The sequence below is a fragment of the Mauremys mutica genome, chromosome 2 (genome assembly GCF_020497125.1).
Source record: "Mauremys mutica isolate MM-2020 ecotype Southern chromosome 2, ASM2049712v1, whole genome shotgun sequence".
Taxonomy (NCBI): Eukaryota; Metazoa; Chordata; order Testudines; family Geoemydidae; genus Mauremys; species Mauremys mutica.
The window spans coordinates 218,768,709-218,787,277 of NC_059073.1; the positions used below are offsets into that span (position 1 = coordinate 218,768,709).

The 18,569-nt window shown below is 45.9% G+C and overlaps 1 protein-coding gene across 6 annotated transcripts in view; it reads left to right on the top strand.

Moving 5' to 3' along the window:
• The window catches only part of TCAIM (T cell activation inhibitor, mitochondrial), a 51,659-nt gene that overhangs the window by 20,029 nt on the left and 13,061 nt on the right, over positions 1–18,569 (top strand). For all 6 annotated transcript variants that reach the window (XM_045004391.1, XM_045004388.1, XM_045004385.1 and 3 more), the window contains exons 6-7: positions 5,940–6,062; positions 16,173–16,270. In XM_045004391.1, the coding sequence (XP_044860326.1) occupies positions 5,940–6,062; positions 16,173–16,270 (221 nt within the window). The remainder of the gene's footprint in view (positions 1–5,939; positions 6,063–16,172; positions 16,271–18,569) is intronic.

The following is an 18,569-nucleotide window of genomic DNA, read 5'->3' on the forward strand; positions in this document are numbered from 1 at the left end:
AGCCATTAGGTCCCAGAGGGAGCTCCTCCTTATAAATTCCAGTGCTTCTGATAAGTCTGGAGAGAATTTGGCCTTAAAGGAGTCAGAATTGATACCCTATGCTTCACATCAGGGCAGGCCTTAGGGGTGAGCGACCTGGGCAACTGCTGTAGTCAGGAGAGTATCATGGTGAAGAGGCAAAGGTCTCAGTTTCCCCCTCGCTGCCTGCGGGGTGCAAACTGGCATGACAGGAGCGCCCACCTCCTTGCTCCAGAGCAGATACCCCCTGCTTGCCACCACACCTGGTTTCCCAGCCCACCTCCCAGTCCCACCTCTGACTCTGCAAGCTGATGAGCTCTTCCCCTGCACCCTCTGGGACTGTCCCAGCCTGGGCCATTCCACCTTCCATGGGTGGCCTGAATGAAACCAGTGCTGCCCAATAGAAGGTGAGTGTGGCATCTCAGCTGGCCAATGGGAACTAGAAGTTGCTGGCCTCTTTTGGTTTGGGAGAGGAAGGGAGCTGAAATTGCAAGAGAAAAAAATGAGTAAGTATGTGGGAGGTGGTTTCCTGACCCCATGTCCCAGCTCTCAGAGGGCCTCCCAGGGCTTCCAGGTCCCAGGGGGACCCTCCCTATACCCTAGCTCCCAGGAAGCCCCTCTCTCTGCCCCCCAGGTGCCAGCCTCCCAGTTCACAGGTCTCCCCAGTTCTCAGGGTGTCCCCCAGGTCTTTGAGGTCCCACTCCCCTATTCCACACACTGACCACCCAGTTTCCCAGCTCTCAGGGGCTCTCCCCGTTTCTCTTGTTCATTCCAAAGGGAGGTGTCAGTGCAGAGGGTTGGAGATATTTCGGGAGTGAACCTTCCACCACCCATCCTAGCTGTCTCCAGTGCACTGGAGTGTTTGCATTTTAACCTTCCCTGCTCCCCCATAGCCTCCCTTCTCTGGAAGTTGGAAGGGGCATTTGAATATTGGGAATGCTCAGTATTGGGGTGTGGGGAAAGATCTGTCCTTTTGAAGCCCCCATGTCACTACCCCACCCCTGCCTTCCCACACAAGCAAACTATCTGTACTCCTCTGGTTCCCTCCCCGCTTTCTGGGGCTCTCTGGTCACCATGCTCCCCTGCCACCACAGTCTGTGGTGCCTTCCTGTTGCTGTACCTTCCCTTAGGCTGCTGACCCGTTGTGGAGAGCCCAGGGAGGTGCTGGGGCAATGAGGGGGTGGGTGGGGAGCCCAGGGAGGCAGCGGGGGCCAGGGGCACCAAAATACAAGTTCACCCAGGGCGCTATTTTCCCTAAGGCTGGTCCTGCTTCACATCAAGACTGAGTTGGCATTTCTATGGGGGTGTAGGTCTGATGAGATAGATCCCATCATTCTACTTCCATCCTTTCAGAGCAATTAACTAGATGTACAGTATCAATATTGCTGTAGTGCAGTGAACATGTCCTCATCATGTGGCTCTTGAAGCTGATTTTTGTGGTTAAATGAGGCATCATAGTTCTTAAACCTCATTCTGTACTATTAGGGCTCACAGGACTTTCAACTTGTAGCTGACTTTGCCAGTGAAGTATAGCTGTAGTTTTAAAGTAACTCACAATAAATTGATGCATTCTCTGGATGTATTGAGAGCTATGTTCCCTGATATCAACATACACAGATGGAGCTTCTGTCAGACCACTGTTTTGTCATGCCATAGTTGGTACAAAAACTTGGGAAAGAGCTTGGACACATTTCATTGCTACAAGAGTGGTCAAACTTAATATTTTTATCAGCTAACTGCCCTCTGCTGTCTGTGCCCTGTCATGGTGAGACAGCTTGCATGCTCTAACGATCCCCAGAGTCTGGGTCAGCGAGGACTTTTTGATCCAGCAGGTTCAACCATGCTGGACTGGTCTGTAGGGAAGGGGCCAGACACTCTGGCCCTCCAGGTTTGGGGGTTAGGCACAGGGCTAACGACCCTGTCCCGTAAAAAACAAAATATGTTACAGAAACTGCGGCAGAGAAATCAACCATTACTGTGTGTGATGGCCTTCAGGAGTCAATGACCCATATGACTGCCAGTGGTGAAAGCCAAAAGGAAGCCACTGGCATGAAGACTGAAGTACTCAACACCAACACAAAAATAAAACACAGGGACAATGTATGAAACAGGGAAGCCAGCTCAAGTCACAGCAGAGAAGAGACGCTACAACTTACGCATCCTGCGTGTCAGTGAGAACAGATGGACGGGATCAGGAAGATTAACAACAGCCTTGGGAGAAACTTTGTTGTATTCTGGCCAGGGTGATGGATGACTTCCTGAGGTTGTTGCCATCTTTTTGGAGAGGTAGTAGAGCGGTCCCTGCTTGAGTGGAAGTCAATCAGCAGCAGACTTATGAGAGCCAGATGGAAAGGGAAACAAAATAATATCACCCTGATTCAGTGCTATGCTCCAACAAATGACCGTGATGAAGAAGCAAAGGACAAATTCTACCTTGCACTACAGGCGTAGTTAGAGAGAGTACCACACCACAACCTAACTATCATCATGGGAGACCTGAATGCCAAGGTTAGTAAGGACAACACAAACAACGACAGAGCAATGAGAAGACACGAGTGTGGCACCATGAATGAAAATGGAGAGGCTGATGTTGATTTCTGCAATATGAACGATGTAGTCATCAGCAGAACCCTATTTCAACATTCTGAAATTCACAGGCTGACATGCGGTTCTCCAAATGGCAGAAATAAGACCAGATCAACCATACGATGATCAATGGCAAATGACAACACTCACTGACAGATGTGAAGGTGAGAAGGGGAGCAGATATTGGCAGCGACCACCACCTTGTGACAGCCTCCATCAAACTAAAACTGAGAAGTGTGGGTCCACCAAACAAGGAACATCGACATTATGATGTTGACAAGCTAAAAATCTCCTGAAATACAGAAAGCCTTCATTCTGCAGTTAAAGAACAGGTTTCAGGCACTTGCAGACCTTGATGAAGAGGAGGGGAATGCAAATGAGGAGATCAACAAGAAGTGGGATAAAATAACAACAATCTATAAACAGAGCAGTGAAGCCTGTCTAGGCTACAGGCAGAAGAAGAGAAAGGAGTGGATTACACCCAACACATGGAATACCATAGAGCCCTGAAGAAAAAAGTTTTAGACACAAAATCCCAGAAGCTAAAGGACAAATACCACAAGAAGTAGTGCAAGGCACACTAGGAGGTCAAGCGCCTTGTGAGAGCGGACAAATGACATTATATTGATACTTTGGCAACACAAGCAGAGGATGCAACTGCTAATGGTGAACAAGGAACCGTCTACCAAATGACATGGCTTATCAGTGGCAAACGGGAAACACCAACAAACATTCTCATCAGGGACAAACAAGGCCACTTATGGACAACAGAAAAAGAACAAGAAATGAGGTGGACAAAGCATTTCAAAGAATTGCTGAACAGGGAGCCACCTATACAGGAAGCAAACATTTAGGAGGCAGAAGATCTTGATATCAGCACAGACACCCCAACTAAGAAAGAGATCATTCAAGCCATCAAATGCTTAATAAATGAGAGAGCTCCTGGCAAGGATACCTTGAATGCAGAATTGTTCAAGGTAAATCCTGAGTTAGCAGCATCTATCCTGGCCCCTCTATTTACATCTGTATGGGAAAGGGAAGAAGTGCCAGATGAGTGGACCAATGGGGTTATAGTGAAGATACCAAAGAAAGGAACCCAATGATTGTAATAGCTGGCATGGTATCACACTTTTATCTATGCCAAACAAAGGTATTGTATAAGATCATAGTCCAGCATATATCAGAGGTAGTTGATAGCATTCTTAGAAAAGAGCAAACCGGTTTTTGAAAAGGGCCTGGATGCACAGACCAGATTTTTACTCTATGAAACATAATAGAACAATGCTTAGAATGGCTACAGCAACTCTACATAAACTTCATAGACTTTGAGAAGGCTTTTGATAGCATTCACAGGACCAGCCTATGGCATATTCTGCAGGCATATGGAATCACTCTGTATAATCAGCATCATCAAAAGCTTCTTTTCCAACTTTACATGTAGTGTTGATCACAGTGAGCTCAGTTTTTGAAGTCAGAATAGGAGTACATTAGGGGTGTGTCATGTCTGCAATCCTCTTCAGTATTGCCATCGACGGGGTAATGCGGCGTACAACAAAAGACATGTCAAGAGGTATTAAGTGAACACCCTTCTCATCCCTTAAAGGCCTGGACTTCGCAGATGATCTCGCTGTCCTATCACATAACCAACACCATATACAAGAAAAAACAACTGGACTCAACACATTCAGCCAGCAGATTGGACTGAAAATCAACCACAGTAAGACAGATATCATGACCTTTAATATCGGCTCACCATGAGCAGTACAGATAGAGGATCATGCTCTCACCAATGTAGAAACATTCACATGCTTGAGCAGTGCCATCAGCCAGAACAGTGGAACAAGCCAGGAGATTCGGAACAGAATCAGTAAAGCCAGGAACACCTTTAGGAGCTCAAATACAGTCTCTGGAAGTCTTCAAAACACAACACCAAAACCAAACTCAAGATTTATCTGAGCTGTGTATTTTCAATACTACTTTATAGTGCAGAATGCTGGGGAATGACAAAGTCTGACATGTCCCAAACTGTCTTTATTCCATAAAACCTGCCTCAGAAAAATCTTCATGATGACTGGTGCCCCACCAGTATTGGCGGGAGGGCGGCACCAGTTAAAGGGGAGACATGGGATCTCCCCACGTGTCTCCACCCCAGCCCAGGGCCCCCGTGCTCTCCCCACCCCCTTCCCACCCAACATTACCTGTTGGGGGGGATTTCTGTCCACCCGCTGTGCCAGCTCTTTCTGGCAGCCAGAGCTGGGCAGGGAGCAGGAAAGAGCCACTCTTGGCTGCTGCCTGGTGCAGTGCAGCTGCTTCCTGGGAGAGTGCCTGGCTGTGGCAGCAGCAGGCTGCCTCCTGCCCGGCTTAGCTTCCAGGATAGCAGCTGAGCAAGTCAGAGCCACCTCCACACCCAGCATACTCAGTCTGCTCCTGTCCCCAGAAGCTAAGCCAGAGCAGGGACCAGCAGCAGCCCACTCCATGCCCAGGTTCAGCTTCTGGGGGTAGGAGCCGACTCTGAGCATGCCAGAAGCTGAGCCTGGGTGGGGGGCAGCCTGCTGCTGCCACAGCCAGGTGCTCTCCCCATCAGCCAAGACACTGCACTGCACCGCACCAGGTAGCATCCCAGGCAATGTGGCTAAAAGAGGCTCTGGCCCCACCTCTTCCTCTCCCCGCCTGGATCGGCTGCTGGGAGGGCACTTGACCCTTCAGGATGCTCCCATGCGTCACCTCCCTACAATCTCAAACCAAGACCTATTCACACAGTGCAGCCAAGCAGATATGAGCACCATCATTACCAGGAGGCGCTGGAGGTGGATTGGCCATGTGCTTCAGATGGAAATTGATTCCATCACCAGAATAGCATTAAGGTGGACACCTGACGGCAAGCGAAAACAAGGCCACCCAAAAACAACGTGGTGAAGACTGGGGCACCGCTGGGGAACCATTGAAAGACTTGCCAGAAACAGTCAGGAGTGGAGAAGCTTCATCGCTGCCCTAAATGCCAAAGGCGTAATGGGAACGATGTTGATGATGATGATAAACTAGATCATTTCAAAATGTTTGATCCGTTAAATCTCTTAAGATGCTGCTTTTTAAAAGTTCATGAGCTAAACCTGTGGGAACATGATTCAGTGACTTATCTACAGTTATCTGTTATACTATAATAGAAATGTTACACTAAAAATAGATTTACTCTTTTCAAGAAAACATTCTTTTAAAACATTACCTGATTTGATAACTTGACATATTTCTTAAAGTAGACATTAATATTTTTAAATAGCAGTACAATGTGCTTGAGAAAAATGGTCTTGAATAGCCATATATTTTCTTTTTTACAGCTCCTGGTTAGATAATAGTGAAAAAAGTGCAATAAAGAAGCTGAGAAAGAGCTTACCACTTAGGGAAGAACTAAACCGTTTAAAAGATGAACTCACTCATCAGCTACAGCTCTCTGATATCAGGTAATGAAGTACAGAAGATCTAACTTAAAAGGGTCAAAACAAGCATAATTTACAATTTTGTAAGGCCACATAGACTAAAAACAAAGTAATGCAGTTAAACTTTAAAAAATATATTCCAGCAAAATGTCTATTTTATATGTAGTCATAAATGCAGTACTCCACTGAATACGATTATATTTTCATCAGACTTGGATGGGACTAAAAATTTGCATTTACAATAACTGAACTAGACCTAGTCTTATTTATAAGTCAGGAGATTGTACTACCTAGTAGCATGGTTGCCAATTCAGGAAAACACTTAAGCATGTGCTTCGGTTCTATTGTAGTCAATAGGACCTAATCACATGTTTAAGTACTTTGCTGGATAAAATTGCTTTCCTGAATTGGAGCTTGAGCTTGCTTATATAACTAATTTAGCTTAAACAACTTAGCTTCTCTTTCGATGCTGCATATGGTACTTATTGACAACCTGTGAAGACTTAGTAAAGATATTGTTGTCCAAAATATCAGAAACAAGAGTCCATGGAGGGAATATTGTAATAGCTTTAAAAAGCAGGTTCTGTACTTGGATTTCTTTATTCCAAAATATTTCTTAGAAAATACAAGTTGTTAATATTTGAGAACAAAAATGCATCTCTTCAGGGTATGTTGTGAAAGCTTTGCGTTAAATAGCTTTCAGGTTTGTTTAGTGCAGTAACATGGGGTTTAAAGCCAGAAGTGCCCACCAGATCATCTGATCTGACCTTCTATATATCACAAGCCACACCACCCAAACTGCTACATTTTTATCACTCCCTCCAACCAAAAATTCTCCTTATTAGACCCTAAGTTCCAGACTCACTTTGTATTACTGAATTTCATCCCATTTCTGTCACTCCAGTCTTCAAGGTCATCCAGATCTTCCTGTGTAATGTTCCAATCTTCCTCTGTATTGACGATGCCTCCAAACTTAGTATCATCAGCAGATTTCATTAGCGCGCACACTTTTTGTGCCATGGTCATTAATAAAAATATTGAAAAAGATTGTTTCCAAGACCAATCCTTGAGGAACTCCACTAGTAACCTCCCTCCAGTCCAATAGTTCACTTTTCAGCATAACCCATGGCCTTCTCCCCTTTTAGCCAGTTCCTTATCCATCTTACAGATCATGTACTGATCCCCATCTTTCCTAATTTAACTAATAATTTCTCATGTGGTACTATATCAAATGCTTTACTGAAGTCCAGGTATACAAGATCTATTCCATTTCTCTTACCTAAAATAATTTATTTTCTGAAAGAAGATCAGGTTAGTCCGATTTGATCTACTTTTAGTAAATCCATGTTGCATTACGTCCCTTTAGCGTTTTTTCTCCCACGAGCTTGCTCTTTCCTTCACAATTTGTTCTAAAGCCTTACATACTAGTTACAGACCTGCTATTCTGACTGCCTAGATCACTTTTTTTACCTTTCTTTAAATATAGGTCTGACATTAGCTATTCTCCAGTCATATGGGATTAGCCCAGACTTTATTAAAAATCCTTGCTACTGGACTAGCAATCTCATGTGCCAGTTCTTTCATATTTTGGAATCTAAATTATCCGGGCCCCTGATCTGAGCATGTTAAGATCTCTTTTTCTTCCACCTCAGATGTGGTAATTTCCATTTCTACACACACACTTTCATCAACTATAGTGCCTTCATGCACATGTTCCATATTATCATCCTTATTGAAAGCCCACAATGAATTCATTTAGTTTGAGCCATATCTAGATTCTTTAATTTCCTTCCCATCCTTACTGCTAGCAGCCCAACTCCACCCTTCCTTATTCTATTTTTATATAAACTAAAAAGATTATTTTAATTCCCTTTGCAAGAGTTAATTCATCTTGATTTTTAACAATTCTAACAATTCTTAGATTTTTCTAACCTCCAGATGTAGCTTTCTTTATTGATCAACCCTTTTTTCCATTCCTTATAAACTCTCAGCTTACTCCTAATAATCTTTTTGAGGTTACTATTCTTCCAGCTGGTGTGGAGCTTTTCCCTACAAGCTTTTTTTCTTTGCTTGGGATGCAAATTTCAGATAACTTTTGTATAGTTGTCATAGGGCAGTCTCCTGACAGTCATTTCCAGCCTCAGTGACTGACCACCACAACTCCAAATCATCTTAAACACCACTGTGCTTTATATTCCTTCAAAAGGCCACAGCCTGGAGCGTTATTTACATACTGCTTACAGTCAGTAGCCAGCTTCCTCACTTGCTTCTGGGGAAACAGCGGAGTATTAAGAGCAGCCAGTCCTGTCTACTCCTGCCTTCCTTCAGGCTCCCAATACTCCTCCCTAGCACTTCCTTCCTGTCTGCTTATATAGTCCCAGCTGCAGGGATTTCTTCCACCCAATTAGCCCCTGAGCTGTATCTTTACTCAATTAATTGGCATGCTCTGCCAACTACTTGTCTTTCAGTCAGGTCCCAATTAATGTATGCTGGTGAGGATTTGAGTGACAGGGTGCTGAGTCAACTCATAACTCAGAATGCTCTGTTAGAAGTTGATTTTGAAGAAATTCCAAGCCTCCTCCACATTTAAGTCCTTGAACTTTTCAGTTGACTTCTTTAACTAATTCCCTTATTTTCCCAAAGTCTGCACTTTTGAAATAAAAGGTCATAGTTAACGAGCTGATTTTGATTAAGTTTAAATTAAATGGAAGGATAATCAGCTCATGATCACTTGATCCAAGGTTAGTTCCTAAGACTAGCTCTTCTATGAAATCCTCACTGCATAGTAAAACCAAGTCAAAACAAGTTGATGGACTCTTTCTGAACATTGAATAAAATTGCTTGTTTGTGGTTTTTAATTTTTCTTTCATAGTCTGTTATCAAAATACTGTAATACTATATTGTTACATTTTGTGGAAAGTTAACATTTTAATGAAAAAAATTACAAGAAAATGCTTCCTGTTCAGAATTTTTTCTAACTGAGAAGTAATTGAATCTTAATGGGAAACTGCTACTTCCACCTCTTACAGGTCAATGCTAATATGGTTGGAGGCTTTAAAAGTAAATAATGGGCTAGATCCTCAGCCATTCCAAGCTTATGCTTGGGACGTTTGAGCAGAGGGTGCAGGGTCTAAGCCACCTTTTTTGTGTCCCCAATCCTGGAGCTACTGAGGGTCAAAGCAGCCTCAAAGTATAACATGGAGTAGCTCTTAGGCTGATCTGAGTTATGCCTGCTGTAGTTGTCCCATTAGGGCTCTTGCATGGTACCATCCCTCTGTGCCCCGATGCTGAATTGCTACGCTGGCTTTATGCTAACTGAGGATTCACATCCTATTCACATCCTAATCTGTGGTAACAGTCAGTTTTATGTTTGAGGCAGTTTTAAGTACACTGAAAAGGGACCTGGGAAAGCTGAAGATCTGGCCCATAACTGTAAACTGTGTTAACGTAATGTGGAGGGTATAGTGACCAAGAAACCTCAGAGTTTAATAACTATCTGAAACATTATCCTTAACTTGCCTGTTCTGTGTCAGTGTTGAGGGGATCTCAAAATTGTGAATGATTTTTTTTTAATATACACATGCTGTAATACCTGAACAGAAGGTGAATTAAAGTTAATGTATTTTTGTGGGTTTAATTATAGGCACATTTTGATAGCAGCAAAAGTTATCCTAATGTCTCTTAATTAAATATTGTAAATCATAAACATTTATATGAATACAGCTTTGAAAAGGGCAACAAAAATGATAAGGGGTATGGAATGGCTGCCATATGAGGAGAGATTAATAAGACTGGGACTTTTCAGCTTGGAATAAAGACAACTAACGGGATATGGAATCTGTCTATGAAGTCTATAAAATCATGACTGGTGTGGAGAAAGTGAATAAGGAAGTGTTATTTACTCCTCATAACATAAGAACTAGAGGCCACCAAATGAAATTAATAGGCATCAGGTTTTAAACAAACAAAAGGAAGTATTTTTTTCACACAATGCACAGACAACCTATGGAACTCCTTGCCAGAGGATGTTGTGAAAGCCAAGACTATAATAGGTTTCAAAAAAGAACTAGATACATTAATGGAGGATAGGTCCATCAATGGCTATTAGCCAGGATAATCAGGGATGGTATCCCTAGCCTCTGTTTGCCAGAAGCTGGGAATGGGCAACAGAGGATGGATCACTTGATGATTACCTGTTCTGTTCTTTCCCTCTGGGGCACCTGGCATTGGCCACTGTTGGAAGACAGGATATTGGGCTAGATGGACCTTTGGTCTGACCCAGTATGGCCGCTGTTATGTTTTTATGAATGGATAACTTACTCTGGCTGGACATTCAAAGGGTATGTCTACACTACCAGAGTAGTTCGATTCTACTTAAATCGAATTTGTGGAACCGATATTACAAAGTCGAACGTGTGTATCCACACTAAGGACAGTAATTCGACTTTGTGAGTCCACACTAACGGGGCAAGCGTCGACATTGGAAGCGGTGCACTGTGGGCAGCTATCCCACAGTTCCCGCAGTCCCCGCTGCCCATTGGAATTCTGGGTCGAGCCCCCAATGCCTGCTGGGGGAAAAAATGTGTCGAGGGTGGTTTTGGGTAACTGTCGTCATTCAACCGTCACTCCCGCCCTCCCTCCCTGAAAGCGCCGGCGGGCAATCAGTTCGCGCACTTTTCTGGTGAGTGACAGCGCGGACGCCACAGCACTGCGAGCATGGAGCCCGCTGCGATCATCGCTGCAGTTATGGCCGTTGTCAACTCCTCACACCTTATCGTCCACCTTTTTCACAGTCAGATGCTGAGAAATCGGGCAAGGAGGCTACGGCAGCGCGGTGAGGACATGAAGTCTGAGAGTGGCACAGACCTCTCACAAAGCACGGGACCCCGCGCCGTGGACATCATGGTGGCAATGGGTCATGTTCATGCTGTGGAACGGCGATTCTGAGCCCAGGAAACAAGCACGGACTGGTGGGACCGCATAGTGCTGCAGGTCTGGGATGAATCACAGTGGCTGCGAAACTTTAGGATGCGTAAGGGAACTTTCCTTGAACTGTGTGAGTTGCTGTCCCCTGCCCTGAAGCGCAAGGACACCCGGATGCGAGCAGCCCTGACTGTGCAGAAGCGAGTGGCCATAGCCCTCTGGAAACTTGCAACGCCAGACAGCTACCGGTCAGTAGCGAACCACTTTGGCGTGGGCAGATCTACCGTGGGGGTTGCTGTGATGCAAGTAGCCAACGCAATCGTTGAGCTGCTGCTCTCAAAGGTAGTGACCCTGGGAAACGTTCAGGTCATCATAGATGGCTTCGCCGCGATGGGATTCCCAAACTGCGGTAGGGCTATAGATGGAACTCACATCCCTATCCTGGGACCGGACCACCAGGTCAGCCAGTATATTAACCGAAAGGGCTACTTTTCAATGGTGCTGCAAGCACTGGTGGACCATAGGGGACGTTTTACCAACATCAACATCGGATGGCCGGGCAAGGTTCATGACGCGCGTGTTTTCAGGAACTCTGGTCTGTTTAGACGCCTGCAGGAAGGTATTTTCTTCCCGGACCACAAAATAACTGTTGGGGATGTGGAGATGCCTATAGTGATCCTCAGGGACCCAGCCTACCCGCTAATGCCCTGGCTCATGAAGCCCTATACAGGCGCCCTGGACAGTGACAAAGAACTCTTCAACTACCGGCTGAGCAAGTGCAGAATGGTGGTGGAGTGTGCTTTTGGACGTCTCAAGGGGAGATGGAGAAGCTTACTGACTCGCTCAGATCTCAGCGAAACCAATATACCCATTGTTGTTGCAGCTTGCTGTGTGCTCCACAATCTCTGTGAGAGCAAGGGGGAGACCTTTATGGCGGGATGGGAGGTTGATTACTGCTGATTACGCCCAGCCAGACAGCCGTGCGATTAGAAGAGCCCAGCGGGAAGCGCTGTGCATCCGGGAGGCTTTGAAAGCTAGGTTCCTCAGTGAGCAGGGTAACCTGTGACTATTAAGTTTGTTCCCCCCCTTCCAACACACGTTTAAAAATAAAATACATGGAACTTTGTTAATTAACACCGTTTTCTTTATTACTGATTTCACGGTAAAGGGTTGAAACTGGGATGCAGACTGTGGTGGGTAGGGTGTGTAGTGCTGCAAAGACCGCTTCTAAACTCGAGGAATGACAGGCTCCTGCTCCTAGAGCGGTCCGCAGTGGCGGACTGGTTGTTTCAACGGAGCCTGCCACCCCTCCTTTTCGGGACTCTGTGTGTGGTGGCTATGTGACTTTGTGGCGGGGGAGGATGGTTACAGATCCCCTGCTGCGTGGCTCTGTGATCCAGGATAAGGACCGCTGCATAAGATCTCTAACCGCCCTCCCCCGCCACAAAGTCACATAGCCCCCCCCCACACACACACACAGAACATGAAAACCACCTCCCAGACTGACCAGGGTGCCTAGTGACTGCACTGTGTGTGTGACCTGCTGCTGAACCTGCCCCCGTGTCTGTACCCTGGTAAAGGTGACTGTCCTGTCCAATTACCAACCTCCTACCCCCCCTTCAAACACAGTCTCCTCTAAAAGAACATGACGGAAACAGTAATTAACAGAAAAGTATTTTTTATTATCAACTAGACAGTTAGGGGATGAAACTGGGATTGGGGCTTGGGTGAGGCGGGAAGGAAAGGACTTATCAAAATTTTGGGAATGAGAGCCTTCTTGTACTTGAGCACTCTGCAGGGGTGGAGTGACAGTTTTCACGGCCCCTGCCGCCCCTCCTTCTTGGTACTTTGGGTGAGGGGGGTATGGAACTTTGTGGCGTGGGAGGCCGGTTAGACATAGACTGCAGTGGGGCTCTGTCCTCCTGCCTCCAGTCCTGCAGAACATCCACAAGGCGCCGGAGCGTGTCCGTTTGCTCCCTCATTAGTCCAAGCAGTGTTTGAGTCGCCTGCTGGTCTTCCTGCCGCCACCTGTCCTCCCGTTCGCTGTGTGAGCGCTGGTACTGCGACATGTTCTCCCTCCACTGGGTCTGCTGGGCCGCCTCGGCTCGGGAGCAGCCCATAAGTTCTAAGAACATCTCGTCCCGTGTCCTTTTCTTTCGCCGCCTAATCTGTGCCAGCCTCTGTGAGGGGGATGCCGGGGTAGGTCGGGAGACAGTCACAGCTGTGTGATGGGGAAAAGGGAGTGAATTCCTTACAAAGATACATTTTTGCGAACAATGAACATAGTCTAGTCTGTCTCTGTGAACAAGACCATGCACAGCACCTATCTCATGCGCACTCAGGACAAGGTCGACTTTTCGGCCTTCGCATTCAGTGCTTGGGGTCTTGCAGTGGAGATCAGACAAGCGGGGCAGGACAGCAGAATTCGTGTAGCAGGCAGACATGGTAAGCCGTAGACTTTTGGCTGCTTAAAACTTAATTTATAGCACGGTCAAAGCAATGCTCCTAGCGTTGGCCAGTTCCTGCTGCCGGCAATCCGGAAAGCATGAACTCTGCCCCTGTCCCACCCCCTCGCGGCTGTCCCCGGGGAAGATCCCTGTATGCTGCCCCTGTCCCGCCTCCACCGCGTGGCTGTAAACCGCCGGTTACAGTTATGTAAAGGAACAGGCAAGCAGTCCCAATACTAACATTCCCCTAATTCAAAGCAGGTCACCATGAGCGAGATCACCCTGATGAGGATCAGTGACATAGATAAAGACCGCATGCTGCGTGAAAGCCTGCAAAAACCAAGGCCCTATGCCGCCATGCTCGTCGAGGCAATGATACCCGAGTACCTGATGATAGCCTGGCGCGGAAAAGTGTGCTACCACGGAGGACGCAATAAGGCTGCTCTCCCCAGGAACCTCATGCAGAGGCTTTTCAATTACCTCCAGGAGAGCTTTGTGGAGATCTCCCATGAGGATTTCTGTTCTATCCCCGTACATATTGACCTTCTTTTCACATAGTTAATATTCCTGTTCTGTTAAAAATAAATGTTTACATGTTTAAAGCACTTACCGACTGATCCTTCCCCTGATTCAGGGTCCGGGATAACGGCTGGGGAGGGTTGGTAGGGGATCTCCGTGAGGGTGATGAAGAGATCCTGGCTGTCGGGGAAATCAGCGTTGTAAGCGCTGTCGACTGCCACCTCGTCCTCATCTCCTTCCTCATCTTCCCCATCTGCGAACATCTCCGAGGAACCGGCCGTCGACACTATCCCATCGTCAGAGTCCACGGTCAGTGGTGGGGTAGTGGTTGGCGGCCGCACCTAGAATGGAATGCAGTGCCTCGTAGAAACGGCATGTCTGGGGCTGGGATCCGGAGCGTCCGTTTGCCGCTTTGGTCTTCTGGCTAGCCTTGTCTCAGGTCCTTGATTTTCACGCGGCACTGCATTGCATCCCGGCTGTATCCTCTCTCTGTCATGGCTTTGGAGATCTTCTCGTAGATCTTCGCATTCCGTTTTTTGGAGCGCAGCTCCGAAAGCACAGACTCATCGCCCCACACAGCGATCAGATCCAAGACTTCCCGGTCAGTCCATGCTGGGGCCCTCTTTCTATTCTGAGATTGCATGGACACCTCTGCTGGAGAGCTCTGCATCGTTGCCAGTGCTGCTGAGCTCGCCACAATGTCCAAACAGGAAATGAGATTCAAACTGGCCAGACAGGAAAAAGAATTCAAATTTTCCCGGGGCTTTTCCTGTGTGGCTGGTCAGAGCATCCGAGCTCGGACTGCTGTCCAGAGCGTCAACAGAGTGGTGCACTGTGGGATAGCTCCCGGAGCTATTAGCGTCGAATTCCATCCACACCTACCCTAATTCGACATGGCCATGTCGAATTTAGCGCTACTCCCCTCGTCAGGGAGGAGTACAGAAATCGAACTAAAGAGTCCTGTATGTCGAACTAAATAGCTTTGTTGTGTGGACGGGTGCAGGGTTAATTCGATTTAACGCTGCTAAATTCGACAGAACCTCCTAGTGTAGACCAGGCCAAAAAAAACTAAGACTCTGCTTTCTGCAAGATATGATGCAGGAAATTTGTTAGAGATGTTTTTCTTCCTTACTTTTAGTACATGCACATAAAACTTTCAATTCCAGTACAGTAGTTCCCCTAATAGCAAGCCAAATCAACCCGTCCAATATATGAGCTAAATACTGGGCTGAACTCTCCACGATTCAAGAGAGAAAGGAATCTTTCCCCCTGCTTGGCTGTCGAGCACCTGTATAACTGAGTAATTAAGGGCTAGTTACTAGTAAGTGCGCCTACTTAACTTTATGCTGTGTGAGTAACCCAGCTGAAATCAATGGACATATTCACAGGCGCAGGCCTCCACTCTGGCCCTGCTTCCACCCTACCCCTTCCCCCAAATTCCCAGCCTGCCTCGTCCCACTCAGTTCCGCCCCCTCCTCTGAGCGCGACTTGTCCCTGCTCCTCCTATCTCCCCTCCAGCGCCTCCTGCATGCCACAAAACAGCTGATTGCAGGAGGCAAGAGGCGCTGATTGGCAGAGCTGCCAGTGGACGGGAGGCGCTGGGGGGGAGGTGTGGGGGGAGGCAGGCACTGGCTATCGGAGGGTGCTAAGCACCCACTAACTTTTTTCCAGGGGTGCTCTAGCCCTGGAGCATGCATGGAATTGGCGCCTATATACTCACTGCATAAAGTACATGTGTAAGTCTTTTTAGGAACAGGGCTGAGGCTGCAATAAACTTCACAATCCTAACCTCTTGTCCTCTTCTAAGAAATCAGTAAATTTATGAATAAAACTTTTGTACTGAACTCCCTTCTGCGTATAGAAAAAGATACAAAGAAAGTATCCTGAGAAACAAATAACTGCTTTTTGCATATCCAAATATAGTTTTTAGCTTTTTTCAGTTTGTTTTTCCCCTACACCATCTTCAGTATGGCACCCACTGCAAAAGAAATTCTACATTTTCCATTTTAATTACTTAATTATTGGTTTATATATGAGATTTGATTAGTGTATGACTCAAACCACTTTATACACATTCCCAGTTGGATTATTTGCTATTTATTACTCTTCAGTGACTGTGATTTTTGTTGCTATGAATTACTGCTTTATTGTAAAGCTCTTAGCACACTTTGGGCACTGTCTTACATTTTTTTAAAAATCCTTTTATAAGACTGAGTGAGATATTCTCAAGTATATTTTTCTTTAGGTGGCAAAGAAGCTGGGGTATTGCCCATCGTTGTAGCCAGCTACACAGTCTAGATCGTTTAGCTCAGCAGAGCCCAGAAGTACTGAGGAACGTTAAAGGTATATTTCCTATTACTTTTCTCTTTTGTGTGTGTGATGGTACAGTAATCATCTAAAGATAAGCATGAATCTTATGGTATACCTCATGAAAGCATAGAACAACCTGCCTGAGTTACTTAAGAAATTATCAGTGATACATAGTTTAAAATTCAAGTGATTTTATTTCATAGTTATTTAAAATATTGACTATTGTCTAGTAACTGACTACAACATCAGGATTTAAAAGCATTTGCTTATTTCAGCTTGAAGTCTTCATATAGACTCATTTAAAGACTGTACTTTCAGATATTCAGAAACTCACAATTTAAGGTATTCATAATATCAATCTTACAGAAAATATACATATCTATTTATATATGTTTAATAATGACAAGTGAAAAATAGTCACGTACAACATATCAGAGTGATCACATAATATAATTATAAATATGATTCTTAGCATTTCTTGTTAGTCACATTATATAATTGACATTCATTCATATTAGCCATATTAAACGCAAATGCTTAATGAATACCTCAAAAGAGGTTTGAGTATTTGAATACCTGAAAGTGCACGCCTTGTAAATAAGCAGCCATAGATGGTGTGTGTGTGTGTGTATACATATATGTGTGTGTGTATATATATTATTATTATTATTATTACTATTTGGCATTTGTAGACTGTTAACCCTTGCTTCAGGGTCCAGGATTTTTAGTCTTAACACAAGTCAACTCCATGCTTCCAGATACTGAGTTGTACTTTATTTGCCAGAGAAACATTTAGGTATGAGAGTGCAGACACTTCAGAACAGGTGTGGGCAAACTTGCCACATTTAGGTATAGAAATTGTATGGCAAGCCATGAATGCTAATGAAATTGGGATGGGGGTGCGGAAGGGGGTGAGGGCTATGGATGGGCCTAAATGAGTTCAGGGTGTGGGAGGGGGCTCCAGGCTGGGGCAGGTGGGGTGGAGTGCAGGGCGCAGGTGAGAGCTCGGGGGTGGGAGTGGGGATGAGGGGTTTGGGATGTTGTAAGAGGGTGCTCCGGGCTGGGACCGAGGGGTTTGGAGTGCAGGATGGGGATCAGGGCAGGGGGTTGAGACACGGGGTAGGGGGTGTGAGAGCTATGGCTGGGGGTGCAGGCTCTGAGGTGGGGCTGGGGATGAGGCGGTTGGGGTGTAGGAGGGTGCTCCAGGCTAGGGCTGAGGGGTTCAGAGGGTGGGAGGGGGATCGGGGCTGGGGCAGAGGGTTGAAGCACAGGAGGGTGGCTCGGGGTGTAGGAATCTGCTTACCTCAAGCGACTTCCAGAAGCAGCAGCATGTCCCATCTCCGGCTTCTACACAGCGGCACGGCCAGGCGGCTCTGCTTCGCACCACCCCATCCACAGACACCGCCCTGCAGCTCCCATTGGCCTCAGTTCCCGGCCAATGGGAGCTGTGGGGGCAGCGTGCGGAGTGGAGCTCACTGGCCGGCCATAGTTTGCCCACCCCTGCTTTAGAACCTATGAGATTCCTATACACAACCCCCTTATTCTTATGGCCCATGTGAACCTGGGCCTAATGCCCCATCTCTTTGCATTCCTTCAGAGAAGTATACATGTAGGAATCAAGATGTATTGTCATCAAAGTGCCCCAGATCAACTCACAAGGGTAGGGATGGCTGCTCTTCAAGAGGATCCTTTGGATTAGAAATGGGTGAATCATTGGGAACTTATTTTCAGTAATGAAGTGCCTTCCTCCATCTCTAGCTCTCCTGACCTAGATGACACTAGAATCAGCTTCTGTCTTACCTCTTGATGAATACAAGTTATTTAAAGTTTATTGGATAGACAGGTGAAATAACTACATTTGCCTGTTTACACTATGGAGGAGAAATCCCATAAATAGTTATACAGTCCAGACAAAAGACTCTAAGATAGCTTTTTCTGTCAGAGGGACTTCTGGAACTACGTGAGATCTGTGGCTCTCTTTCATCCATGCCACCAGTATCCAAGAAGAATGATAAACTCTAACAGGTGCCCCAGGCAGGACAAAAGTACTTCTACCAGAACCAGATACTGGGTTCACTTATGGTCTCTGCTGCCCTGGAAAAGAGTAAGTTGGTGCAGTAATTATAATCTTTCCTTGGGGACAAGGAGACAAAAAGATGGATCACTAACTCTCAGAATATCTAATTAACCTGGCCAGTAGGGCTTGTAAGAACTTTTTTACTTGGGTAAAGTAATCTTCTCTTGTAGAGCATATTACGGAAGACCTACATTCTGAAATCAAATCTCTTGTTCAAGAAGGATTGAGCATCTCTGAACACTTTCAGGTTACCAT